We start from the raw sequence: 27,992 nt of genomic DNA, 5'->3' as shown, positions 1-27,992 counted from the left end.
AGACTTCAATAGATAAAAATTTTCTCCTGAAAGAACAAATAATTTAAGCTTTTTTTGAGGTCACCTGGCAAGAGATTCCAAGACTGCGTGCCTTTAAAACTGATAAAAAGCTATGCCTACATACATTGGCATTTCTTGTGTTATATTTATTTGTTTATATATATTCAAAGTATTCATCTCAATGAGATAGAGAGAAGGAAAATGAATAAAGAAGAGATAAAAGGAGGATGATGACGTGTGTGCCAGAAAAGGAAAGTTTTTTACTCTCCCATGCATCCTCTGAAATCAGCGATTTCCCCCCTTTCCGACTTCTACCAGAGATAGGTCAGTGCTAGTCGACGTCATGACAAGGTCGATTTTTCGCTGAACCACAACATTAACAAATATCCGTCACATGTACCATACGCTCGGCAGCGCAGCGCAGCCGGTCGCAGCGAATAGATCCGTTAAAGCGCAAGATTTGAAGAACATTTGGGGTCATAAGCAAGTCAACTTGTAGGTATTTCAATATATAGTGCTTATTTCTAAGATAAATAATTATTGATAAAGGTTAAGGATAGCTTGATTGCATGAATAAGAAACGATTATTCATTTTAGATCCAGTCGTTTTATTCAAATCGACACGTTTTAAATTTATAATTTCAGACCGCAGTCCCACATGCCTAGATTTATGTTAGCAGACTCTCTATAAACTGTTGTTAGCGAGGACCCGAGGTCGAGGTTACACGGACACAATTTACACTCTAGCCGGGGACATTGGAATCTCAATAAGGTAAAAAGAAAGCAGCGAAAGTAGTCAGATATTCAAGCGCCATTGTACAAAATCTACAGATGTTTATTCAATTAAAAAATTGTGGTGCTAATGAATGCAGCTGCACTTGCTCTGCAGAGACTAGTAGTATTTAGTAGGCACTTCACTTTCAGTCGGGCGGGCGATCGCGCGGACACAGCGCTAGACGTAGATTGTTGCATTGCAGTGAATGGCGAGCGCCTATCTAACACACACAGTTCGCTCCGCTCGGCACTTTGGCCGAGCGCTGGAGTTGCATTCGGCATTGCTCGAAAAGACAGAGTCAGTTTCTTCCTAATTCCTTGGCTTTATTCCGCTGATTTTGATTGGTCAAAAATTCCTGCGGTTGCTTCGTACATCTTCGGTAAACATCGGAAATATACAAGACGGAGTCTTACTTACCTTCATGCGAGGGAAGGACCTAATATTCAGGTATTTATTTTTCTTTGCTTGAAATCACCTTCTTGTAATCATCGGATCCCTTGTAAACTCGGTCAGTAATAAAATTGTATATTTGAGAACATTTTGTGAAATTCTAATCAAATTTGGTCCGTAGAGAGTTTGCGAATATGAGCTTCAGTTTTGAGTGTCGATCGAGCAGGGTTGTTTTGAGCGTATACGAACAGCTGTGAGCAGGTGAGTGACGTCATCCCCACTGCGTTGGGCCTGAGATTAGTCTTGGTATTCAGACACAGTATGTTTCAGCCGTTGTATATTTTTTAAATTACGATTTGAGCTCTGTTAATTATGAAAATCAAATTGTTATTTTGAAAATAATTTTGTAGAATTCGTGTGAAATAAGTATTAAGAGCAAAACTGCAAGTAAACTTCAAGAATTTTGTTTGATATGTGATTTTTTTTGTTGGAATGCGTCTGAATGTCTAGAATATGGTATTGTTAATGAAAGTCGTATTTTTGAATGGCACAGAAAGCTCCTTGCATGAATTTAATTTAGAAATAGGTTTACATACATGAGATGTGTTTCATGAATTCGATATCTGATTTATGGACCTTTGTTATGGTGTTAATTATTAATTTAAAGATATTATGAAAAAGTAAGAGAAGACAATAATGAGGCAATTAACAGTGATGATGAGACATTAATAATATGAGACAATAAACATTGAGACAATTATAATAATTATTATGATTATAATGATAACAATTATAATTATAATGATAATAATTATAATTGTAATAATTATTGAGACATCAATTCTAGTATTTATTGACAATAATAATTATTACAGTAATCATTATTATAATAAAATAATTGTAATGATAACAATTATAATGATGTACTTTGAATTGTAATAATTACTGAGTCAATAATATTAATGAGATATCAATAATAATCATTATAATAATAATACTTATAATTAAAATAAATATAATTGTAGAAACAATTATAATTATAGTAATTATAATTATAGGCCTTATAATTAATGAGACAATAATAACTATTATTACAATAATGATAACAATTATAATGAAAGTAATTATAATTGTAATAATTACTGAGACAGTAATATTGAAAGGTCATCAATAATTATTATTATAAAAATTATTATGATTATAAAAATAATCATGATTATAATTAAAGGCCTTATAATTATTGAGACAATAATAACTATTATTACAATAATAATAATTATAAAATAATTATAATGATAACAATTGTAATGAAAGTATTTGTACTTGTAATAATTACTGAGACAGTAATATTGATAAGTCATCAATAATTATTATTATTATAAAAATTATTATAATTATAATCATAAAAATAATCATAATTATAATTATAGGCCTTATAATTATTGAGACAATAATAATTATTATTTCAATAATAATTATTATTATGAAATAATTATAACAATAATTACTATGATAGTAATTATAATTGTAATAATTATTTAGAAAATAATATTAATGAAACAAAAATAATTATCATAATAATTATTATTATAATTATAATACTAATTGGGACAATAATGAAAGGATGATGAGACAATAATAATATCAACAATTTTATTGAGACCATAATAACAAGACAATAATGAGATAATAGACAATTGAAATCAATCTGTTTTTATTTTTTTCTAGAAATCCTAAGGCTAAGATTATTATTTTAATTCTCTTTCTTTGATTACAAATTATATTCATTGAAAACTTAATTTCTAATGTTCAAGCAAAGAAAATCAATATCAAGTCATGTTTACCCTGTGCACAAACCTACCACAGGGCAATTACCCCCGAAATAGGGTTAGGTTAGGTGTAGATTTTTGGATAGGGGTACAGTGTAGTTGTCCGGGGGGGGGGGGGTAATTGTCCAGGGTGGGTGGGGGGTGGGGGGAGGGGAATTGTCCGAGGGTGGGGGGTTATCGTCCAGGGGTAGTTGCCCTTGAACCAAAGAAATCATATGCCAATATGTCAAATCAATCTGAGTACTTTAAGATTTAAATAAAAAGCTTGTACAATTCCCCATAAGCTATGTATTATAAATGTGCCATGCCCAAAACAAAGAGAATAATAAGATTTTGCAATCTTTTGTCCACAAAAAGGCCTGTTTTTTTCATCACAAAGATGACAATAACTCGACTTCTAGATATCGGAATTTGAAAATTCAAGCAGTTTTGTGAATCGTAGATATTGAGCCTCATTGTGAGCCCATCAAATATGCTGGAACAGCCTTTCCTAATTTTCACCTGAAGTGCCTATATTTAGTACTAGTAGAGACGATGCAGTTGCACGGCCGACTTCCTTGAGCAAATAAATTTCCCCACATGAATTTCTGAACACCATGGTTGGGCTCAATTACTTTCTTCAATTACAATTAGATCTACAATTGCAATTACGTAATTGAAGAAATGTTCAATCACAATTACTTTTCAATCATGTCAAAATCATTTTGTCAATTACAATTTGTCAATTACTACTTCTAACATTACAATAAATGTTAGAAGTAGTTACTTCAGCATACGTATTATCACTTCATGGAATGCCTTGCCGGAATCACTTATATCTGCATGTAATATTGACTTGTCGCTTTTAAAAATGGCTTGGATAAACTCTGGCAAAGCAAACAGTTCTATGTACCATGACGACATCCACGCACACATGCATCATGTATCGGTTTGCATTTTGTTATCCATTATGACTTCGATGACGACCGGGAGATCTACAGGATTACCTCACTCCCGTATACCAGATGATGATGATAATTGATCTACCAATTAACGTTATTGTCAATTGCAATTATGGCAAGTCCCCCAAAGGCCCAAGTCTGCGCAGTCCCCCTTGGCCTTGTCTGCGCACACGCGTTTCTGCACGATTCTAGTAAAAGAAGATACGCAACGGACTAAAACTTTACACATGCAACACATAGACAGATATTCATTAAAAAACTGACTCAAAATGGTGGAAAATAATTAATTTTGGGCACTTTTAGTGACAGTCTCAAAATGCAGCCTTTCTCATCAAAATATCTGAATCGTGTGCAAAGTAAATGGGAGCACAGACATGGGGTACCATTTTTTTTTCAGTCTGAAAATGACTGCCCGAGGTTTTTTCCAAGAAAATCATATTTTCTTTCAAATGTTAATAAGATATTTGGTACACTTATAATAATATAAGGAATATTATTAACTGAAAGATTTTGTGAAATAAAAAGAAATTCATGTTAAATCTTAACTCAAATCGTTAGGTGTGCAGACTTGGGGACCACCATCATACAATTTAATTACTCCCAGGGATAACTATATTCTAAAAAAAAGTTTGGAAATCTGACTTTGATCGATAATCCTTCCTCGGTTTTAGTAAATATCAATGTGTAATTAATATCAATGAATAGATCATTTAATTCCCTTTAAAATGATACCCTACATGATATGATTATATAGTTCACATGGAGGTGCAGTGCCTTGAAATGTGGGGCAAGGTCAAAATTTAACAGTTGCAAAATGACACAATATTGAAAGTCACTGTTCTTTTTTCCGTAGTGATGAGTGAGTTTCTCAGCGGTTTCTTTTGTTTTCATGCACCTTAACATCAACATTAACTTGGAATCAAACACACCTCTGCACAAGCAAACATAACAACCAAACAAATATGCATGGGTATTTCTCACAGAACCATCACTACATAAACCACAACAAAACATAAAAAATGAAGAAGCAGGGGCCTGATTTGAATGGATTTTCATCTCTTTGACACAGACAAAAGAATCATGTTCTGTATTGACCCTTCATGACTATTTTTTTTTTCTCTGCTTGTTTTGCAGCTTTTCAATTCAGACCTCATCCAACATTTTTTAATCTTGCTCTTTTCGTGATGGCATGATCATAACAAGCATGGTATCATTTTAAAGAGAATTAAATGATCTTTTGAATGATATCAAATTAATGGCCAAACTCAGATTTCTGTTTTTTGCTCGTTTTGCAGCTTTTTAATTCAGGCCTCATCCAACACTTTTGAATCCTACTCTTTTCGTGATGGCATGATCATAACAAGCATGGTATCTTTTTAAAGAGAATTAAATGATCTTTTGAATGATTTCAAATATGCATTGTGTAAAATTGGGAGTTGGGAGAAATTAATGGCCAAACTCAGATTTCCAAACTTTGAGGGGTTTAGATCTAGCCAACTTTACCTCTGTTACTGTTAGCCTCTTCAAGGAAGAGGTACAGAGCATCCTGCTTCGCTAATAGAGGAGCATGTGTTTTTGCTGCACTTAGCTTAGTTACTTTGTAGAATCTTTTAAAATGGCACTGTACATAATATACTCCAAACCAGACCACTAATCCTACGAAGAGGTTATAACCTCTTTCTCGGCAGCATACTGTCCAATTGTGAAAATATACATTGCTCATTTTTTCCCCCATCCCTCGCCCAAAGCATCGCGAATTAATGCAAACTTGAACTAATGTGTTAATTAAAATTGTTTTTTTGATGGAAAGGCCATCTAAGTCATCGATATCATATAAAAAAAATGAATAAAAACATTCTGGTAAGGAAGTCTTGATAGCCTCAAGACAAATTCACAATTTTGTTTTGTATCGATAATGTAGGGGGAAAAAAGAAAGTCAGTTTATTTCGAAAAAAAAATCAATTTCTGTTATGGGACTCTTGATAAAGAAGCCCCTTATTCTTTTATAGAAATACTTTTTAACAAAGTCTAAGGCATTCATTTCCGAATTATGAATGTGACAAAAGTTCGGAATAACAAACTTTACTGTTGGTCTAATCAGGGGTGAATCCAGGATTTTCCAAAGGGGGAGGGGGGGCGGACATGACAAGTCTCGAGGTCAATAAACATGCCCCTCGCTTTTCCGAATACTGCAATCAGGTAAGGTTTTATCAGTTTATTTTGGCTTCTATCTCGACCTATCGTTTAAATTCTCAGTCAGGCATCGGATCCCTTGGCTTCTGGACTGAAGTTAGTGACCAAAAAATTAGCCTGCGGCAGCTCACCCATTTGTTCACCGCGTCTTCCATATCAAAATTATGGTAAAGCCAAGCTCAAGCGAAGTACACGTATGTAATGTCTGTAAGAGAATTCTAACGATGACGTCGAGATCGGAGCCGAAATACAGCCTTTCCCAATCGCGATATTTGGAAAAGCGGTGGGCATATTGACCCTGAAATGTTATCGAGGGACTGTGACATTCACGAACAATTACTCGTTGGGAAATTTGCTTGAAGTCAGCCAGTGCGAAAGTGCATTAGTGCCAAAATTTTTGCCTTAAATAAAAATTGTGATTTTTACTGTGCAATAAGCAACATTTGGCTAATAACAATTTCACTCAAAAAAGTTCATAATTAACAAGAGGAAAAAAATAATTTCACTAGACAGCTCACCCCGCGACAAGCATTGTCGCCATCATGTAGGAGTAACAATTTAGCCTATTATCACTCGTCTTCTGAAAGAGTCCACAATACATTGAGGAGAATGGGACGTCAGTGTTGTATGCCTGAAAGACATATTTTTAGTTTAAAATTTTTAGTTAAAATATAATCCTAGGGCCTACTTAAAAAGGGTTTGTCCAGATCGAGATCTTGAATTTCTAACTTGCTTTCAGTTTCATGGAATTTGACTTCGGAATCACAATTACTAATAATGTTATACATTTGTAAAATGAGTACTTTAGATATTGCTCAGATATAATTCACATTTTAATAATAATAATAATAGTCTTTGGAAAACGCAATCTATCTCGAAATTATCTATTCCGAGGCGCATCGTTATTATTATTTCCCCTGCTTTAGCTTGAGCTGCCTTTCAGCACTCATGCATTCAAGGAATTAATTATTCATGGTATTGAAATTGTACCAATTTTTTATTTGAAAGGCTACTGTGACTTTTTTCCAGAAATTTTATAAAATTGTGTTTCCTCTGTTTTTTTAGGCAATCCTCATTTTACTTCTCTTTTATATTGGACCACTTAGTCTTCATGTTTCCCTCCTTTCTTATGCAGAGGATTTGGTTCTTGAGTTAACAGTGTTATACAGGGGACAAAAATGACATAAGTTATTCATTAATCTAATTTCATATGAATTAGCTTTTGGTTTAGAGTCACTGCTACTTGAATTGAGCAATGTCTGGAAGTGTCCGCCAAGGAAGTTTGACCACCAGAGGGAGTTTCCGACTGAGCCCAAATGAAGAAGCAGCGATATTGAAAGAGGAGAGAGACAGAAGAAGAAAACTTAGACTGAAGCAGGTATAGATTTAGCTGTTTTAGACCAACAATTTTGCCAGTCAATTGTAAACACCAAGTCCTTTATAGTATAGCCTAACTGCAAGTTAAAGAATTTAATAGTAAATCCATGGACTAAATGACAATTCCATTTATAGACAAACTGGTATAAGACCATGTGGGAATTCGGTGGATTCACAATATGGTGCGCCATCTATCGGTTGCACCGAATATGCCAAATTTCTAACTTTTGGGTTGATATCGCGCGCAGACGCAGGCAGTGCACAGTCTTGGTGCTTAAAAAATAAAAACCATATGGCTAGGATTCACCAAAAATTGTTTAAATTTCACAAAGATATATGCGGGAAAATTTCTCTCTTCCCTCCTGGACCCTAGTAAACAGCATATTTGGTCAAGCCACATCAGCCAGCGCTGAATAATCACATGCATGCATTCTCTCTTAGTACTAGCACATGCAACAGGTGTCGACTTTTTCCCATGATGCTTTGTGAATTTTTGCGTACTCGCTGCTACCGATAGATGGCGCACCGTATTGTGAATCCACCGAATTCTTGGTTGAGACAAAATGGAAAGTAGACAAAGCAGATGAAAAACATTCATCCATTGTACCATGAAAACCACTAACTTTTGACTGTTTTGTTGGTCAGGTACGTGAACAAGACAGGCTGTTTGCCAAGCAACTCCTCGTTAGGACCAAAGCAAAGAAGGAGGCAGAGGTGAAAGCTTTATCTCTCAAGTTAGAAGCAGAATGGAAGGCCGTGCAGACAGAGAAACAGGAGGCTTTGAAGGAGATCTATCAGCAGTGCCTGTCTAAGGTTGGAGATGGACATAGAGAGGCAAAAAAACAGGTAGGATCAAATCAATAGGAAACAGGTTTAGCACACAAACAGATTTTGAGACAACCTTGTGTAAACTTCAGCTTTTGATTTATAGCTATGAAAGAAACAATCGAATTCAATAATTTATACCATGCTATCATAATTTCTAAGGAATTACGAGAGATCTGTAAAAAAATACTCTTATAGTTTGCAAAATTATACACATCTGAGTCTAGTCCAAATACTCATGTAATTTTTCATAAATTGCGGCCTCTTGGAACACTTTGTGAAAGGATTCACAGAATTTCAGGATTGTCTTTTTGTGTTCATTACAGAAACCAATGGATGAGGAAAGAGCAGCTGCTGCCCTAAAGAATGCGAAGGCAGCAAAACAACGACATCAGGCAGCCATCTTGAAAGAAAGCGAAGAGAAGAATGAGAAGTGGCAAAAAGAAAACGCCCATATCATATCAAGAAAGAATGCATTAGAAGTTGAAAAGTAAGAACTTTGTTTATTGGTGCTTTCTTCTTCAATGAACTTATGGATTTATTAAACAATTGAAATTGAAATTTCCTACAGATGTAGAATAGAAAAGAATTGGTTTGTTGAAAACACATCTAAAATGCAGTTCACAAACTGAAAATGTTCAATTTGCAAACAAGAATCAGTAAAGAAAGTCATCAAATTATGCAATATTGAAATACTGTACATCATTATGTACCAACTATAGTAGAAACTATATTGTGACATTGGTAAAAAATAAGTGAGAAACAAAGTATACAGACAATTTTCTTCATTTTTCGGGGCGGGGGTACAGTATGCATATGGGGACAGTTATGATGATAATGCGGTTACAATTTGAAAGCTTTAATCCTAAATACATTTTGGCAATCGCAGGTATCAAGATACTATCTTGTTTGGCCAAAGATCACCAGCAAAAAAAATAAAACAAAATAACAAAACGTAATGCTCTTTCACAATAGCAGGTTTTAGTAAATTGATTTAAATTTGCTGGAAGTGAAGACGATTTACCTAGATGGATTTTAGAGTAACAGATAATAAAATGTACAATTAAATTGATTCTAGAATTTTTCTGTGTGCATATAAAGAGTTAATCAAATTGTCAAATACCATTTTCACGTAAGTATTTATCTTCTTTTGTGGAGCGTTGTGGCCCATTGGATTAGTCTTCTGACTTTGAAACAGAGGGTCGTGGGTTCGAACGCCAGCCATGGTGTAATTTCTTTTGGTAAGAAATTTATCCACATTCATTGTGCTGGACTCGACCCAGGTCAGGTAAATGGGTACCTAGCAAGAATTTATTCCTTGAAATGCCACCGCGCTGTAAAAGGCTGCAGGGCTAAAACCAGGGTAATAATATCCAGTTGAGCACATAGGGACGCATTTAGCAGTGATATGTGCTATATAAGCATGTTGTATTATTATTATTATTCCTTTTTAGAGTAAGAGCATCCCACATTGCCAACCTACCCCCACCTAAGAGAGATCCACTGGCCGATCTTGATCTTCAGAAACCTCCTGTAATGGTGACACGTGTGGAAGGGTTCTCTACAACTCATTATCATATCCCAGGAGAATACGTAGAAAGAGCTGAACCTCATGAACAGGTGAGCATTGGTCATATGTGGAAGGGTTCCCTGCCTCTCGTTAAAATATATCAGGAGAATCCATGCATATGTGAGCGTTGAGTCATATGTGGAAGGTTCTCTTCCACTTATTGTCGTATCCCAGGAGAATACATAGAAGGGGCCCCATGAACAGGTGAGCTTTTAATCATATGTGGAAGGGTTCTCTATTACTCCATTCATCAATCAGTTTTTTAGATTTATCTACACAAAGTCATGCCTGTAAGACTCAATAATTGCAATAGTACTATCCTGGTAAAATTAAGTCTACATATTTTAGGAAGGGATGCATTTGTCTTCCATGTGAATAATGTAAACTTCGGATGTTTGACTTCTTTATTCCACAAACAACATTCAAAGTTTTGGATTGATTTTCTATGTGAATGGGATATAGCAATTTTGTATTATTTAATGTAGTAAAATGTATCGATACAATTATCCTGCTGTTTTCATTATTAAAATCCACTAATCTTTATAACCAAAGTATTTTTTATTTATTAGGGCAATGCAAAATTAGCAGCTAAGGAAGAAGATGAGAGATTGAAAGAAGAGACAGAGAAACTCCAGGCGGAGCTACGAGAGAGGCAGGAGAAAGCTGTCTTGAGACACAAGCATGCAAAGGAGAAAGAGCTTTTAAAACAAGATTATGAGAGACTCCTGCTGGAGCTTAGTGATCTCCAGAATGCAGATAGACGAAGGAGACAAGCTGTGGTTGCTGATATTCCTGTAAGTCATCTCATATTTATTTTCAATACATTTAACTTTGATAGTAGTAGTGTGTGGTCTAGTGGTTAGTGCATTGGACTCATGGTCGTCAGGTTGTGAGTGTGAATCCCTGCACAACCTTTACCCCCACTTTAACTCATAACACCAGAGAGTCATTTCTGTTGTCTATAAGGTAAGCCATTATGACTGATGAACTTAGACGGAAATACTTTCTATGTAATTGGATATACCAGCTCGGTGTTATGCTGCCGAGTTCATATGGGAGTTACATGTATATCAACAGAAGAAGCTAAGTTAAAGGCCATCAAGACCAAGGTCTTGGATGCCTTGTTGACTTGTATTAGTGCTCCTCTTATTGGCCTTGGGAATTTTGAAGCCTTTTTCTATTTTCTCATTGTGCTGTTATAAAGAAATCTGCCCCAGAGAAAATTGGGTTTACCTTAAAAATATTGAAATGTAAGGCCTACTGTTGACAACTAAATTCAAATTCAATTCGGTTTTATTGAACAATACTCATCAAAAAGTCCGAAGACTAACAATGTGAGTTTGCAATAAAAAAAACACACAACAGAGAAAATAAATAAATACATAACATGCAGTGATCATTAAAGAAAAAAATATATATCATATTTAAAAATCATATTTAAAAAATAACAGTATAACAAGAAATTGAATGAGCAGATGCATGTAATTAGACAGATTTAATTTATATATTTAAAAAAAAAAGGCAAGCAGGTGAGGAGCAAGAAAGGGGAGAAAGCATGGCAAGAGTAAGCATGTGAAAAGGTGAGAATAGAGAGGGGGATATAGCAAAAATAAAGGAAAGAGGGAAAAAAGGAATGAAGGAGAAGAAGAAGAAGAAAAAAAAAAAAAGATCCACAAGTAAACAATAAATTACAGATATTACAAATATTACAAGAATTATGTGACATCAAACAAAAAACAAAAGAAAGTGACGTGATGGCGATCATAATAATAATAATAATATCAACATGCTTATATAGCGCATATCACTGCCAAATGCGTCCCTATGCGCTTAATTGGATATTATTACCCTGGCTTTTACCCTGGATCATAATAAACGAGAGAGTGGGAAAGAGCAAAAGAGAGAGAGAGAGAGAGAGGGAGGGAGAAAGACAGAAAGAGAGAAATAGAAAGGTCAGACAGAAGCTGAAAAAAGGACATATCTAATCATAGGTTACATTAGTACATAAGACATTACATAGAAAAAAAAGATAAGCAGCAATTATGAATACTGGTCAGACACCAAGTGAAAGGGAGAAATACAAAAATATACCATTAATGATTTGCATTACTGATTTACATGACAACGCTGATATTGGCCCTCAATGAATTTTATTTCATTTGATTAAATTTACTGGTATGTTTATCTCCCTGTTTATTGACTTCTTTCTTAAAGTCTTTATTTATTCAGTGATCTTTCCAGTTAGGCCTACTTCTTTATTCATTCATTTACTTATTGTCAAGACATGAATTCCTCCTTCACATTATTTTGCTTGACAGCGCCAGGTATTTCAACCCCCTCACCGGAGACTAGAAGATAAGGCTGAGAAACAGCATCAGTTAGAAGAAGCCTTTGAAGACATGTACATGAAACACACAGGTTAGTTGGTCTCGTAAGCCAGGTTGAAGATATAATCTTAGCATGTCCACACAAAAGTCATTGAACTAACATCTTTAATCCACTGACACAAACTCTTGGATGATTGCCTAACATAGCTTTAAAAAAAAAAAAAAAACGGTCATCCAAACATTGAGCCTCATTGATTATATAAAAAAGAAGGTAGATAGTATAGCTTGTCTGCAGATGCTCGTAGCTGAAAGGTGCATACATGAATTGGAACCCATGGTATCCAGTAGTGTGAATAGAAAGCTATTCATAGGGCACCTTTGTTATTAGAGGTCATTGATATCATGGGCTAACTACCAAGTAGACTATTGTGAATGGATAGAGCTTTATCATTCAGGACTATCAAATGATGAATATTCAAATCAATATTGTTTTGATTTGATACACATCATACACTACTATCAAGCTTCTTCAGTATGCAGGTAGAACACCTTATTTGCCAATCTTTCTTATTGTGCTGATTATCTGAAAAAAAAAGTGATGTGGGAAAGAGTACAAATCTAAGAAGACATTTTATTATAAAATAACTTTGGCTCAGTGCCTCTGCCCTCGTCTTTGTGGTACATGTACATGGACTCTTTCAGATATTGGTACAAAGATATACACTGTTGTACATGCACTGGAATATCTTTATGTTTTCTTTGTGAACTGTGAACCAAATGTTGACAATTATCCCTCTTTTTCTTGTGAGCTTGTCATATATTTCAAGGAGCAATATTTGTCCTATGTGGAGTGAGGACTCTATTTTTTTTTCCTTATCAGTAAATTCTGTGCCCTTGATCTTGTGCTATTCTGGATCAGCTCCGTTGTTTCAAGTTGTGTTTCAGTGCCTTTACCTGATCTCCCATTTCTTTCAATCCAATCTTAGACTATGCTGGTGATATCACACTAGCCCTGGAACCCAAAGTCCCAGGCCAAGACACGGACTTGGACCTGACAACTGAGACTACAGAGAACGTGGAGGATCAGGAGTCAGAGATCACCTTAGAGAGACCAAACCTTCCGCAAGAAGACCAGGTCTTTACACAGTACCCGACTGGAGGGGCCAAGGCCACACTGAGACAGAGGCCAGATGATACGTCTTTACGGCAAAAAGCTGTTTCTTCAAGAGCAGGTTGGTTGATTCAGTTGTTTATTTTTTGCTTATTGTAGATCAGGGAGATATTTCATTTGCCATATTGACAAGTTTTCAAATGTCATAAAGCTATCATATTGTGATATGCCTTCATAAAAGAAAAATATTTTGAGTGGAAAAAGTCGTATTTGAGTGATTGTAGGAATTTCCGAGACAGTACATCACAATAAGTGACATCAGCTGTCCAGCCAAGTTGACATTCTTGTCCCCATGTTTACAGTAAAATAGTAAATTCAATTTATTTTACTTTGAATTTTTTTTATAACTTCCTTATTGTTTTCCCATTTCTTCAGACTTTCACCTGTTAGACTTAATAGGATTTTCTTTTCTTGTTTTTTTCTTTTAAAACAACTTTTCGCATTTGTGGGATTCCTCTTGAAGTAGAATGCCTACATGTTTTAACCACTTCATCTAATACAACTGTAACACATTCAGATTGCCGCTTACAGTATTCTAGTCTTAAGAATGAATATGATTCTCTTTACTGATAGCTTTGTTGAACAGCCCGTGGTATTTGTAAAGTGAGATTTATTTTCATATTTTTTCAAATCACAGAGATGCTGAAAAAGCTGATGGGTAGGGTCAGAGGTCAACAGGATGACTGGAAGAAACAGCAAACTAAACTTCAAACTCCAGTGGCCTCATGTCATTCTAGGGTCATACCAGAATTACAAGAGGAGGATGAAGGTAACTCACATAAAATTTAATCTTAACAAGATTCAAATTGCAACAAAACAAACATCCATTTTTTTAGAATTAGATTTTAGGAATAAGCAGTGTAAAGGCTGATGTAATATTCTTATTTGGTTTTCTCGCCATTTGATATTTTTTTATAAGATGGTACAAATGAGCACATGGAAGATTCAGACTATAATGGCATCATTTTATTACCATCCTCTTTTCTGCTCCTCCCAAATATAACTATCAGCTTTCCTTTTGATGTCTTCTATGATTTCAAATTTAAAGTAACTATTAAAAGAATAATTCTATCACTGCTCTCTAAAACACTACTCTTCTACTGATCCTCATAGGTCTGCATTATAATAAGTACCGGTAAGGGATTTTTATACTCACTGTTGAATTTCTTCATAGACCATTTCTATTGATGAGGCGGAGAGAGATGCCAACCTTCCTGTCTCCATTCCATTTTTATTTTGTTTATTTCAAATGTTTCATTGAGAAAATACTTTCTTCACAATCCCTTTGTTGGGATGGTTATATGTTTGAAAATTATGAGTGTTATTTGATATCCTCAATCCAGAAATCACTACCTCTCCGGAGTCTGGAGAAACTGAGAGTCAGATGACCACTGAGACCACACCCACCCAGGCCTTGACCACACCTACTCAGCCCTTGACCACACCCACTGAGCTATCTGAACATCTCATTGAGAGTGGGGAGACCGGTAGCACTATCTCTAGCATTCCTAGATCCCTTGAGACAGGGACACTGTCTGAAGTATCCTCTGAAACAGGATCTACCCTCCTTCATCCAATGGAACGTGCCGCTAGGCTTAGGAGTGAACGGGTAAGTTAGTAGGAAGGTGGGTCCTACCATCATGTCTTGACGGATGTACATCAATGTCATGTTAGAGAAAATTGATCAGGTGGGTGTTTCATAAAGCTGCTCGTAAAGTCACGCACAACTTTACGAACGACTGGAACATGTTCTTATGTCCTAAATGAATGCCATAGGGATGTATCATCTAGCACAAGAAGGGGTCACCAGTCGTGCGTTAAGTCATTTGTATCTTACAAACGGCTTTATGAAACACCCACCAGGTTGTGTTGACTTTTAGAGCAGGAAATTGTGATCAGAAAAAGTAAATGGTAGACAAAGAGGAAGACTAATGAAGAGATGGCTAGTAGGAGTTAGCTAATTCATTCTCAAACTCTTTGAGGGAATGTGTTCATGCTGACATGGGATGTAGTAGCATGATAATTTTGTTTTAAAGGTTCTCAGAAATGCACATGAGTCAATGATACTTCTCAATTCTGAAGAACGATGCATGCTCTTCCTAATATATAGAAACCACAATATATGAAATAACAATATCAACAGCACTTGCATGTGCAATATATTAAAAAAGAAAGAGTTATTATTTAATACTGTTAATCCAATGTTGGCTAATTGCTTGCTTATAAGATCATGTTTATTAATATGGGAGACTGAAGTTAGGAAGGCAAGCTAATCAACACAAGCTTCTAACAAGCATGACAACCACATTAAAGACATGCTTCTTCTGTGCAGCTAATATGTTAACTTGCAGAATACATCAAATGTTTCACCTTTTTATTTGCCAATCTTGTACATTTAAATGTATATTTTATCTCACTCTTTTACAGATTGCTCATCAAGCAAGGACTCAGGAAGATATCAGAGCCATTGGCGAGGAGCAACAGAAGAGACTTGATGATCTGAAGCACACTGTACAGATACCTTGGGACAACTCTGGACCATTTAACTTTCCTTCGATGCCACTTGAACAAAATCAACAACTAGCAGTCCCACATGAGCAATGGCACAATCAGATGGCGAACACAGATCAAGGGCCACAGTTAGGAGAGGGTTTCGTCGTTGACAGAATGCAACATGTTACGGAGGCAAATTTTGTTCCTGGTGTACTTGTGCATCCCACTCCTGACACTATACCAACCAAACTTGCACATAGTGGTGCACCTGCAGGTAATCTGCCACAGACTTCTGCAAGGCACTTGTTGACAGAGAGGAAAATGGACTCTGTTCAAACTCATGAAGCAATAGAGTTACAATACGAAACACAGGGGGACAAACCTGCAGAACATCAACTGTTTAGTGATCAAATTGGGAGGGGCCAGCTTCCTGTTGATGATACTGATGGCATGCTTCTCATGCAACATAGACCAAAGGTTGCAGAAGAGAGAATGGCAGTCCAGAATTCATCTTCTGAGAGTTATGTCAGTTCTGATCAGTCCATTGATCGCCAACTACTAGATGAAGTAGTTCATGTCTCAGGTACTATCCCTGAAGAAGAATCTGCAATAGACTGGCTCCAGAGAGCAAGAGAATACCAACAGAGACTACTAGAAAGGCAGAAAGAAAGCCAAGACTCGCTGCTTCATGCCCAGATGAAGCTGCATGAGCGTAGGGAGAGACTAATACAGAATTACCCAGATGTTAAACTTCCAGACTACGTGCCTTACACCTTTCAAAATGAAATTAGCGAAACAGACTGGCTACCTACTGGCCATTTCACAGAAACTTTGACACCTTCAGTTGGAGAACACCAAGACACAAGGACACTTAATAGAGACGGTGCAGAAAACAGGTATGATACAGGAGTCATTATTCAACCTAGTAATAGGAGAGGCCAACAGACACTATCTGCTCATGAGTCTCCATTCATGAGCTCTGAAGAAGGTGCAAGTCATAGAGCTAATGATCATCAAGTGGGTTATGGAAAAACTATTCAACATATGGAAAGCAGAATGGAGTCTCCTTCAAAAAGGAGATTAGACTTTAATCAGGAACCTGACCAATATACCGAAGGCTCTCAGTTTGCTCCAATGACCGGGGAAGCTGTTTCTCAGACTTCTGCTGAAGAAAGTGAGAACCTTGGTATTGTGAGGAAAAGTGGCTTGGAGGATATCAATATGTCTTATGTGCACGATACCTCTGAACAGAGAAAAGACACCAGAAGAGAGACTGAAGCTGACAGGGCCCTTAGAATTCGTCATCAGCAATTGTTGGAGGAGAAGAGAATCATTGAAGAGAGACAGTATGCTCAGCAATTGAGGCTACTACAGAAGCAGAAAGAACTTGCAGATCAGATTGAACAACAGCAGAGGAGATACCAGGAAAGAATGAAAGCAGCCAAGGTTAGTCCTCCTTCAAAAGGACCACCTCTGAAGCATTCGCCATCCATTCCACAGGGTATTCTTAGAAAGAGTGGTGTTGGATCTCATGCTCCTGAGTCCAGCTCAGGACAGTTCCAATCACCATCTGGAGTTGAATTTGAAGGGCCTGGGAGTCAACAGATTGATATGAGAAGAATGCTACAGGGTCAGGTTTTCAAACCTCAAGATCTCCTGCATCACCTTCAAGCATCACAGAGCTTTGGAGATTCAGAACCAGAGGACGAGTCTGATGTTAGCCATCAATCTTCTTCAAGAACATCTGGAGGTACCATGGAACGTGATAACATGATGATGGGTGTGCTAAAACCACATGAATTGCTCCCCCACCTCCAGACCCACTTCACAGATTCTGATGGTTCACTACAAGATAATGGCTCATCATCCTCTTCCGGTCTTCAAGAACAATCTTTAAGAGGAACAGATTCCGTTGGACAAGATATTCAATCATTCAATCAAGGCCATTCGCACGCTGAATATATGCAATCTTCTGTTTTGAGTGAGGGTACTCTTGATAAGGACTCAACAGCATCACCCAGCCTGCAGCATACTGGGTCTGTGGGTGGTAACCTCTTTGGACAAGTGTTTAGGCCTGCAGATCTTATGGCAGAACTAAGTGCCATAAACCAACAAGTTGGAGGACAGGACTCATTTGAAGGCTCTACTGACTTCACACAGTCAAAGTCCAGGGAATGGAGACCAACAATTCAAAGTGGTACATTGAGTGCATCAGAAGAGTTTGATACAAGGTCTGGACCGTATCAGCTTTCAGGATCCTTCCATGGTCAAACTACTGTAGTTTTGCAATCTACAGGAGTCTTCGATGACAGTTCACAAGAAACCAGTGAGTTTATTGGTGCTAGAAAAGGTCCAAAGGGAGTCTACAGGGAACTTCTGCAAGGTCATGTATTTAGACCAGATGATCTACTCCCTCATCTACAGAACCCTTCTTTACAAAGTCTAGATGGATCATCACTGCCAGAACCTCATTTATCATCCACTTTTCAACATGCTGACACTCATGAATATGTGCAGCGGCCTGAAGGAGATGGAAGTGGCAGTGAACAACTGCCACAAACCTTTGGACAGTTGAGCCTGACCTATGATGATGACACAATTCATGCTGCCTCTCCAGATCTTGATGATAGAGTTCCTATCCAGTATGACCAGCCTCCAGTTCCTATGTTCTTACCTATGGCTGTGGGAACGCATCCTGCTCAAGGTTTGCAAGTAACGAGATCAAGACGCCCTCCTCCTGCCAATCTTCACCAGGTAGCCATGCTCCCTGAAAACATGGGACCTCATGAACTGAGCACTATTATAGAAATGGAGACATCCGCAGATGAGAGAATGCATATGCTTGGAGTAAGTGTAACTCCTCGGAATGTGGTATCTAGATCAGATGAAAAAGCACCCCATCCCAATTATCTGTCTGGAACGGAAGGTAACCTTGGAGAGAGGTTGCCCACATTTGGTGGTCCTGCAACAGTTGGAGAAAGCTCGCAGGCAAGTCAGGAGATTGTCATGGACAGAAGTGACATTGAGAGGTCACAAAATATACAACCAGTGATGCAGACTCCAAATCGAAGCAGGCGTGATGCTGCTGGCTCTGTCATTCAGATTTCACAACCATTTGTGGCAGGCATGGAAAATGAACTTTTTATTACTCCTGAAACAAGGATACCTCACTTGACATCAGATTTGCAAGCAATAGATGTGAGTGTAACTGCTACTACTCTCTCAGAACACACCCTAGAGGATGAAAGTATTGCAGATGCCAGTGCTGTTGATCAACATAGTGACAGACAACGAAGAACCTTGACAGGGGAACTGCATGGATCATATGGTACAGATTTAAATGTAAGATTCCTGGGTGTGCATAGAGGTGAACCGGCGGGACAAAGCATGCGATGGAAGGACTTGTTGAAATCATCTGATGAATCAGCAGCATCAAGTAGTAGTGATGGATTAGGTAGAGGTGGAATGGATACTCTCCAACAGTCAGTTCCTGTAGGTGAAGACACTAATGAATTTTTACCCATGCTGGAATTAGAGAATACCACAATGGCAACTCAAGATTCCATTCATGATCACTCCAGTGAAGCCAAAGATGGCATTGGTTTTCAATCTCATGCTGAAAGTGAACTGGGAAACATTCAGATGCAGAAGCATCTAGCTGCTGGCCTGAATCTAGCTTCCAGTTCCAGTTCCAATGGTCAGAACAATGGGTCCACTCCAAGGCTGCCATCACAGGAGGAGTTCACTCCATCCAGTAGTTCCAAACTTAGCACCGTCATAGGCGCATCAATGGGAGAGGATTCATCCGGTCAACCAAGTGATGACAATGACTCACCTTTGTTTATTCCAAAATCATCTCAGCACCTCGAGCAGTTTCATTTTCATGGTCTAGGTACCCAAAGGAGTGCTCATACAGAAAGAAAGGAACAAGTAATCATTGATACCCATAATGATAGAGTTTTACACTCACAGGAATCAGTGGAATCTAGTAGATCAACCTCACCAGGCCAGATGCAATCTGAACCCTCCTCTGAACTCCTGAGACCATATGAGACCAAAGATCATTCAGCTGTAGGCTCGAGACAGGGATCCCTTAGAGATCAAGATGTAAGAACAGCTGCTTCACAGGAAGACTATATTAAAGATTTGCTAGCTTCTTTGCCGGTGAGTTATAATCTTCTTTTTTTTAGTTTGTTAGAACCTTGTAGAAACACTTTTATGCTTCTACTAGCATATGTATCAAACATGTCTCCTATTTCCCAGCAACATCATATTCATCATCATCACCATCATCATCACCATCATCATTATCATTATTATCATCATCACTATCATCAGCATGATTATCATTGTCATCAATTTTCCACCATCTTGATCATCATCATCTTTATCTTCACTGCCATCTTTGTAATTTTTACACCCTCTTTTAACTTCTGCTTTGTCCTGGTCAAAATATCCCTACCTGATGGTATTTTGTTTTAACTCATATTCTATAGATTACTTTCATGTATGCTAAATTAGATGACAAATTGAATACCATACCATTAACTTAAGGAAATCATTTTAATTAGATATATAAATTAATTGATTAAATTCAAAAGACAAAACATTCTTTTCTGAGAATCAATTTTTTTTTAATTCTCAGAACATACTGTTGACTGCTAAATACTCAAAAAATATCTGTCTTGTTTTTAACTCCTTGCAACCTAGCATGGGAGACAGAGAGGTATAACAATGCCCCTTTTCTCTGATGTCTCACTGAGTGGTTACAGCATGTCACAAGATGGCTCAGTCTCAGAGATGAGGTCACCAATCAAAGGCAGGGATATTACATCACTTCAGGTAATAATGATGTACAGGTAAACTTGCATAAGTTGTTATTCCATGTAAGTTAAAAGTTTGCCCAAGTCAAAGCAATTTTTTCTGAGCAGATTATGCAAAGCATGATTGTGTTATATACTTTACTTCATTTGATTCGAATGTCTCTTATTATCAACAGATTTCTCTGTTGAGGTACCTGCCTAAATGTTGTGCTGAAAGGATGGGTGAGAAAAGGGGGGGTCATGCTCTCAAACAATCAGATTCAAAGATTTCCATCAGCTTTTCACTTCTGTCTGTGAAAATCACTGACAAAAATCTGCATGAAACACTTCCGAGGTAAACTCTGTCTTTACCCATCATGTTTCATTTTTTTAAATTTCATTTAGCCAAATCTGGGGACCAGTGCTCAGGATCAGGCCTACCGGCAGCTAACCGTAGCTGGAGCATCTTTCCCTGAAGACCAGACCTTCCCTTCTCTAGATGACATTCAGATGGAGACGGGGATCCTGGAGGAACCGGAGCTTACCTTTGCTTCATCCCTGAACACCACTGCTGACTCAATTCTCCAGGCTTCTAGGACAGCAGCTCCAGCTGGTTTGGAGCCTCAAGAGGTGAGGAGTGGGATATGACAAATGGAAGCGTTGAAGGAGGAGAGGAAAATGATAATATGATGATGATGATGAATAGGAGAGGTTGAGTAAAAGGATGAGGTGGATGATTATTATGATTGCCTCCATTGGGTCTGGATTCTCAAGAGATGAGGAGTAAAATGATAATGATGATGATGATAATTAGGAGTAGAAATAAGAGGAGGGGTTGTTTATGAAAAAGAAAAAGATGTTGACTAAAAGTAGAATCTTTAGGAAGAGCAGCTTAAGTGGGTAGAAGTGAATCACTGATGAGGTGTAGATCTATTTGTGGTCCCCAAATCAATCATTTGTTATGCAATTACAAGTAAACTTGTATAGTGGAGCGTTGTGGCCCAGTGGATTAGTCTCTGGACTTTGAAACAGAGGGTCGTGGGTTCAAATCCCAGCCATGGCGTAGTTTCCTTCAGCAAGAAATTAATCCACATTGTGCTGCACTCAACCCAGGTGAGGTGAATGGGTACCTGGCAGGAATTTATTCCTTGAAATGCCGAGCGCGTGAAAGCTGCTTGAGCTACAGCTAGGGTAGTAATATCCAAGTCCTTTGGAAGCTCATAAAGACATTATTCATAATGTGTTAAGCGCTATACAAGAAATGACTATTATTAGTATTATTATGTGGACCTTCCAAAAGGCAAAAATTCACCCAAGATGAAGAAATTTTGTTAGACCAGATTTTGTGAAGCATGTGTAATAAACCTCATGTAGGTCAAACAGATTTCTGTCGTCACAATAGATTTGAAATTCAAATGTAATTGCAAATTTGCAATCAATTACCTATCTGCTTCTTACAACATGGAGTGTTTTATTTTTTTTACAACAAAAATTGATCTATCAATTGTAAAATTCCAACAGAAATTTGCAATTGATTGCAGGTATTTTTTGTAAAACCTTCTAAGAGTGATCTATCCTGTCTATTTGTCTTTTTACTGATCAGTGTCAGGAACCTTCGACACTGGACTTATCACAATCATCACAAGCAAGTGTCTCAAGGTCTCTACTGTCCTTCCAGCAGCATGAACATGAACTTCTTGAATCTAGTCCTCTAGCATCATCCAGGTTCACCAGGTCAGAAGGTCATCTCAAGGTCACACATAGTCTGACCAGCACCACTCATGTGAGGGTGACCCATTCTGAAGGTCAAGTGAAGGGCATCCACCAGTCAACCAGCCAGCAGGCAAGAGTGAAAGAATCGGCAGGTGAATTTGCTGTCACTCAGCAGTCGGACAGTGATGGGTCGATTTCATTAGGGGAGCGATCTGGAAGTCATGACAGGCACTCTGGTGAAGCAGCCTCTGGGTCTGGGCCAGGTACCTTATATATCACAATTGATTTACAAAAAAACTCACTGTAATTCCAATGATGCTTATGAAAATGATGGTAATGCTGCTACTTGATGTTGGTGGTACGACGTGTTATAATGGTGACAGCGATATGGATGAGGATATCGCTGCTGCTGCTACTAATGATAGTGATGATGATGATGATGATGACGACGACGATGGTGGTGATGATGATGATGAGAGAATGATGATGATGATGAAGATGATGGTGATGATGATGGTGATGATGATAATGATGATGCTGATGATGATGGTATTGATGGTGGTTGTGATGATGATCAAATCAGTAATGAAGGAGAGGGCATTACTGGTGATAGTGGACAGTCTCATAAAGTGGTTTATAACAAATTTAAATGACAATATCTCCTTTTCAGTCTCACTCCAAGAGGCTTTCCAGCAGCGTAAGAAAGCTTTCATCCAATCATCAGAATTCCGTAAGAAAGAAATCAAAGATCATGCTCTTAATAGGAGCCAAGAATCCACTGCCTTTGCCAAGACGATACAGGACTGGAAGAGGTCAAAGGTCAAAGAACAGAAGAAGCATGCTACAGTGAAGAAAGCAATAAAGAGCAAAACTGGTATGAACATTTTAGAAATTGAATCATTTAAGTATGAAAGCCGTTTGATTCGATTTCATAAATTGCCTTCTATACTTTGATGTACTGTGATATTCCTGATGTTATTGGGAGATACTGTTGATTGTTTGGAGCTTAGGATCAAGATATAAAATCAGACAATAAATGAATAAGTGTTTTTGAATTGCTTGATTTGATATAAAATGTCTGACTTTAACTATTTCTGTCAAAATGCCTTAGTGACTACCTATATATTTGATTTGATTTGACTTTATTTTACATATTTCACAATTACAAACAACAATATGAAAAACAATATCAGAAAACTCATGAGAATACAAATCAGACAAGGCATAACAATTAATTCAAATTAAAGAAAATAGCGATTTGGAATGAAAGACAATTTAAAAGAGTGAAATATGAGGGAACCTGCATAAAAAAGCAAAGCTTGTTAAGTCTGCAGGATCCAGAAAAAATATCAGTCTTAATGAGTACGAGAGGACAGGTAAGTAAATTGATTATAATAAAGTAATGCCAAAATGTGACAATTGTGGATATGTAAGGAATACCAAAAAAAAATAATGAAAAAGAGTCTGCCACTCTATAACTATTATTTATTACTCATTACTCAGCCAGAGCGTATTAACAAAGTACTTGTATATATAAGGACCATATGTCAATAAAGACAACCTGCTCATTAAGACCTGAAAACATTAATCTGATTGGTGTGTAGACATGAGAAAAACGTTTGTTACACAGTCATGGAAATTCACCTGGTTTTGGTAAGCTTTCGCTTGCTAGGCTGCAAGCTTCATCAGACTTTTGTCGTAGCTGTTGCTGATGCAGCACTACGGAGTTTTGGAATGTCATTCCTCTAAGAATAGAGAATTAGGACAATGAGCACCCTCCTTGACGTGCACTGCTGCATCATCAAAAGCATCAGCTACGACAAAGGTCAGACACCTTGCAAGTGAAAAGTTACCAAAATCAGGTTAATTTCTGTGATTGGGTAAGAAAGGATGTTTTTATCGTGCTCATAAGACCATCTTTATTGCTTCCTTTGAGTAGACTTTGTAGACAGGTCTAACCATACTTGGTAGATTGCATTACTAATATCTAATGTAATTATTTCATGTTTTTTCGTCTGACTCATTTAATACCCATCCAGACCAGTCATCCACTGCCAGTAGCTTGAGCTCAACATTGAAGACAAGAACAGACAGAAATACAGTACAGAAAGAAATGAAAGAAAGGAGTCTCAGGTAATTACCACTCATGTCTTTTAAGGTCACTGCACACCTTACAATCGGTCTGTGACCCACTTTTCAAAATTAAAGTTGTATCATCTGATACAAATATCGTCACATGAAACACCCTAGTGTACAAAGCTCTGAATCATTGTCTAAATATCTATATTAAAATCTGACTATCCTACACTCATTAGAATAAACATAAATTCAGTATCTAAATCAGTGGCGTACCTAGGATTTTCCACAGGGGGGGCAAAATCGGTCGCCAAAAAATTTGACAAGCAAAAAAAAAGAAAAAAAAAGGTCTTCAATTAAAAAAATATAGGTTTTCGTACCAGAAAATAAATTGACAAGCAAAAAAAAAAAAAAAAAAAAAGGTCTTCAAATACTGTTTATAGGCAGATTCATTAGATTGTGGATAAAATGTTTTCACCCAAGTAAAATTAATTCATGTTGTTCGACATTTTATGATATTGAGAGCGGCCCTGTAACCTGGATTTGACCAAAGCAACATGGATTGCTTAACTATACGATTTGATCTTTGATTGTAGGCTTTACAACCAACTTGAAGAGGTTAAGAAGCAGAAAGCTGAGAAGGAACGTCAAGATTCTTATGCTGCCAATAGAGAGAAGAAGAAAGAATATGAGCAGAAACTGCAAGCCAAACGACTGAAGCGGACTTCTTCTCTTGAGAAAACAAAGAAGGACAAATGAGATGCACAGCTATTTCTTGTCTTGTAAAAGTGTACAATGTTAAACTGTAGATGCATTGTTATGATTCATCAAGGATTATAATTCAGCACCATCATCAATATCATCATCATCATCATCATCCTTATCAACATCATTATCATAATCATCTTCATCCTCCTCCTTATTACCAGCGTCATCACTATCAACAACATCATCCTTGTCATCATCTTCATCATCACAAGCGTCATCCTCATCATTATCACCGTCATCATCACCAGCGTCATTATCATCCTCATCATCACCATCATCACCATTATCATCATCACCATCATAATCATCATTATCAATACTTACACTCCAATGCTCCATCATCAGTGTCACCAACGTTACAATTTCTACCACCACAAATCAAAACAGCACAAATTATATGGGCTATATTTAGATTTATTTTATTACAAACTTTGCAATGAGATATCAATAAATGTAATAATGTAGAAATATTAAAAAGTCAAGATCTCATCAATGAAGTTTTTTGCTCCCCACCTTGAAAAGTCTATTGCACTTTGACTTTATAGGTTTGACAACGAGTATCTACAGTGCGTATAAAAAAAACGGGACAGTTTTGAAAAGTCTATACAAAATTTGTTTCAAATTATAATATCTATATTTTGATGTTAATAGATGCTCTGAAATTTTATCTATAATAATAAATAAATAAATTTTGTTCAAGCTTGAGCGAACACGGGACGTTTTTGTCGGGGGTTCAAAAAGAGGCCTGCGCCAGAATGGCAGAATTTGATGATCAGACTTCTTGCTAATCAGCAGACTTCCTCTTAACCTTTTCGTTATCTGTGCCATAATTTTTGAATTATGCTGTCAAATTTTATTTACAAATTTATTTATTTATTTACTTGAATTATTTTGTGGTTTTTTCAATTAAATCTCTTTTACCTTTGAATTTTCCCTCATAAGGAAGAAAAGAAGACTTTTTGTCAACCCAAGCGAGAAGATTTGTATCATTAATTGGGAAAACTTGTAATTATTCAAATCCTTTTATTATGTAAAACAAATAATGTTATGGTACCTTTAAAAGACATGAATCCATTTTTCAAGGGGTTATTGATTCCTTGACCAAGTTCAATTATATGCTTGACAGGACAAACAAGAAAGGATTCATGTCTTTCAATGGCAATGGTGTATTGAGTCAATTTTGAAGGAGCTAGATATGGCAGATCTGGAAAAATGTAATATAAAGTTGTGAGCGAGCGGGGGGGGGGGGGGGGGGAACATCCCCAAACCCTGCCCATCTGTATGACAAAAGGCACCATAACCTTTGTAGCGCACAATGAAAGGATTTGAAAAAAAATACAAGCTCTCCCATACTTCGGTTGAAAAAAAAATGTTTTTGCTTGAAGAAGGAATATTCAAAGCTAAAAGAGAACATATTAAAAAGAAACAACAACAGAACAATTCAAGCAAACAAATAGATTTGAAAATGAATTTTGACGGCATAATTTGAAAATTATTGCAAAGATAATGAAAAGGTTAAGAGGAAGTCTGCTGATTAGCAAAAAGTCCGATCATCATATTTATCATTTTATGACATTCTGGCGCAAGCCTCCTTTTTAACCCTATACAAAAACATTCTGTGTTCGGTCAAGCATGAACAAAACTAATTTTTTTTAAATGACATTTGAAAGATAAGACTTCAGAACACCTATTAACACCAAAATATAGACATAATTTGAAACAAAAATTTTATAGACTTTTCAAATCTGTCCCGTTTTTTTTTATACGCACTGTAGAGGCTATGTTTCATAATGGACCAAGGTCCATGGTTTTATAGACAACATTGAAAGAGTTATTGGCCCGTATTCTGAAAACTGATTAATTTCAACTATGGTCTACCATCGTATTTTAACTATTAATAGTCCATTGTGATAGAATGCTCTCACAGTAATTAATTCATTATTATCGTGTGAAAAACATATAATAAATATGTGACATGCGAGAGTCAAAATTTAAATGAACTCAGAGTTTAATTATTCTTCTTCAGTAATCTTCAAAGGGCTTTGCAGCTTAGTCTCGTAGATGAGATAGATTGTTGATAAATAAGATAATCACACATATCTTGTAATATCAGGATGGACATTTCAATTACATAGTTCCACTGTAAATAAACCTCCACTGAAATTTTGATATTCCTAATATATGTGGCAATATTTTCAATAATTGATCATAAACTTTCTCTTTTTTTCTTTGTGTAAACAATATGTATAAAAGAATACTTCTGATAAGGTAATTTAACAATTTTTAAGAGACACATGTATATATTGAGCTTCCACTGTATACATTTCTATAAGTTTACAGAAAGTAATTACAAATCATCCATGTGCCTCTCTTCATAATAGCTTCCCATTTCACTGCCAAATCAGAGATCTCTCCTATAATTTACTTGACAAACCAATGTCAGCGATAGTGACAATTACATTTGCAGTTGAATGTTATCCAGCTTCATGTTTCTTTAAGTTGCAAATACATGTACATATCTGAATAAATAATATCTATATGGATTGTTGAGTTGTTTGTTGTAATATACATGTACATATCCTGCTTATGTACAGTTTATGTAAAATTCAACACCTTGAATTTGAATGCAATTGGTCCTAGTTGCACTACTGTTTTGAAATAAAGAATACAAACATTAATTTCATGTGGGAGTAATATCCTTCTTTTAGTCTTACATGGGTTTTTCGAAATGCAGGAAAAAGA

At 36.6% G+C, this 27,992-nt stretch overlaps 1 protein-coding gene across 2 annotated transcripts; it reads left to right on the top strand.

The window, feature by feature from the left end:
* Positions 1-412: 412 nt before the first annotated feature.
* On the top strand, positions 413-27,928 carry LOC129279679 (uncharacterized). Of its 2 annotated transcripts, none has more exons than XM_054915784.2 (17): positions 413-495; positions 7,348-7,506; positions 8,151-8,351; positions 8,657-8,820; positions 9,785-9,950; positions 10,470-10,694; positions 12,219-12,318; positions 13,214-13,459; positions 14,036-14,167; positions 14,742-15,007; positions 15,826-20,055; positions 20,602-20,733; positions 21,099-21,323; positions 22,297-22,669; positions 23,077-23,280; positions 24,446-24,539; positions 25,079-27,928. In XM_054915784.2, exons 2-17 carry the CDS (start codon positions 7,384-7,386, stop codon positions 25,239-25,241), a joined length of 7,044 nt encoding a protein of 2,347 aa, XP_054771759.2. In that variant the 5' UTR covers positions 413-495; positions 7,348-7,383; the 3' UTR covers positions 25,242-27,928. The 2 variants fall into 2 exon arrangements, with proteins under 2 accessions (XP_054771759.2, XP_054771760.2); XM_054915785.2 differs by having other exon boundaries at positions 421-499.
* The last annotated feature ends 64 nt before the right edge of the window (positions 27,929-27,992 follow it).

This window comes from Lytechinus pictus, chromosome 16, assembly GCF_037042905.1.
Source record: "Lytechinus pictus isolate F3 Inbred chromosome 16, Lp3.0, whole genome shotgun sequence".
Lineage (NCBI taxonomy): Eukaryota > Metazoa > Echinodermata > Echinoidea > Temnopleuroida > Toxopneustidae > Lytechinus > Lytechinus pictus.
This window is presented reverse-complemented; position numbering and strand designations above follow the sequence as displayed.

Excerpts from the sequence above, each read along its gene's own strand:
- LOC129279679 (XM_054915784.2), top strand. The coding sequence starts at position 7,384 with ATGTCTGGAAGTGTCCGCCAAGGAAGTTTGACCACCAGAGGGAGTTTC. Across the intron at positions 9,951-10,469 it reads GAGCTGAACCTCATGAACAG|GGCAATGCAAAATTAGCAGC; the intron begins GTGAGCATTGGT and ends TTTATTTATTAG. Across the intron at positions 20,056-20,601 it reads ATTTGCTAGCTTCTTTGCCG|CATGGGAGACAGAGAGGTAT; the intron begins GTGAGTTATAAT and ends CTTGCAACCTAG.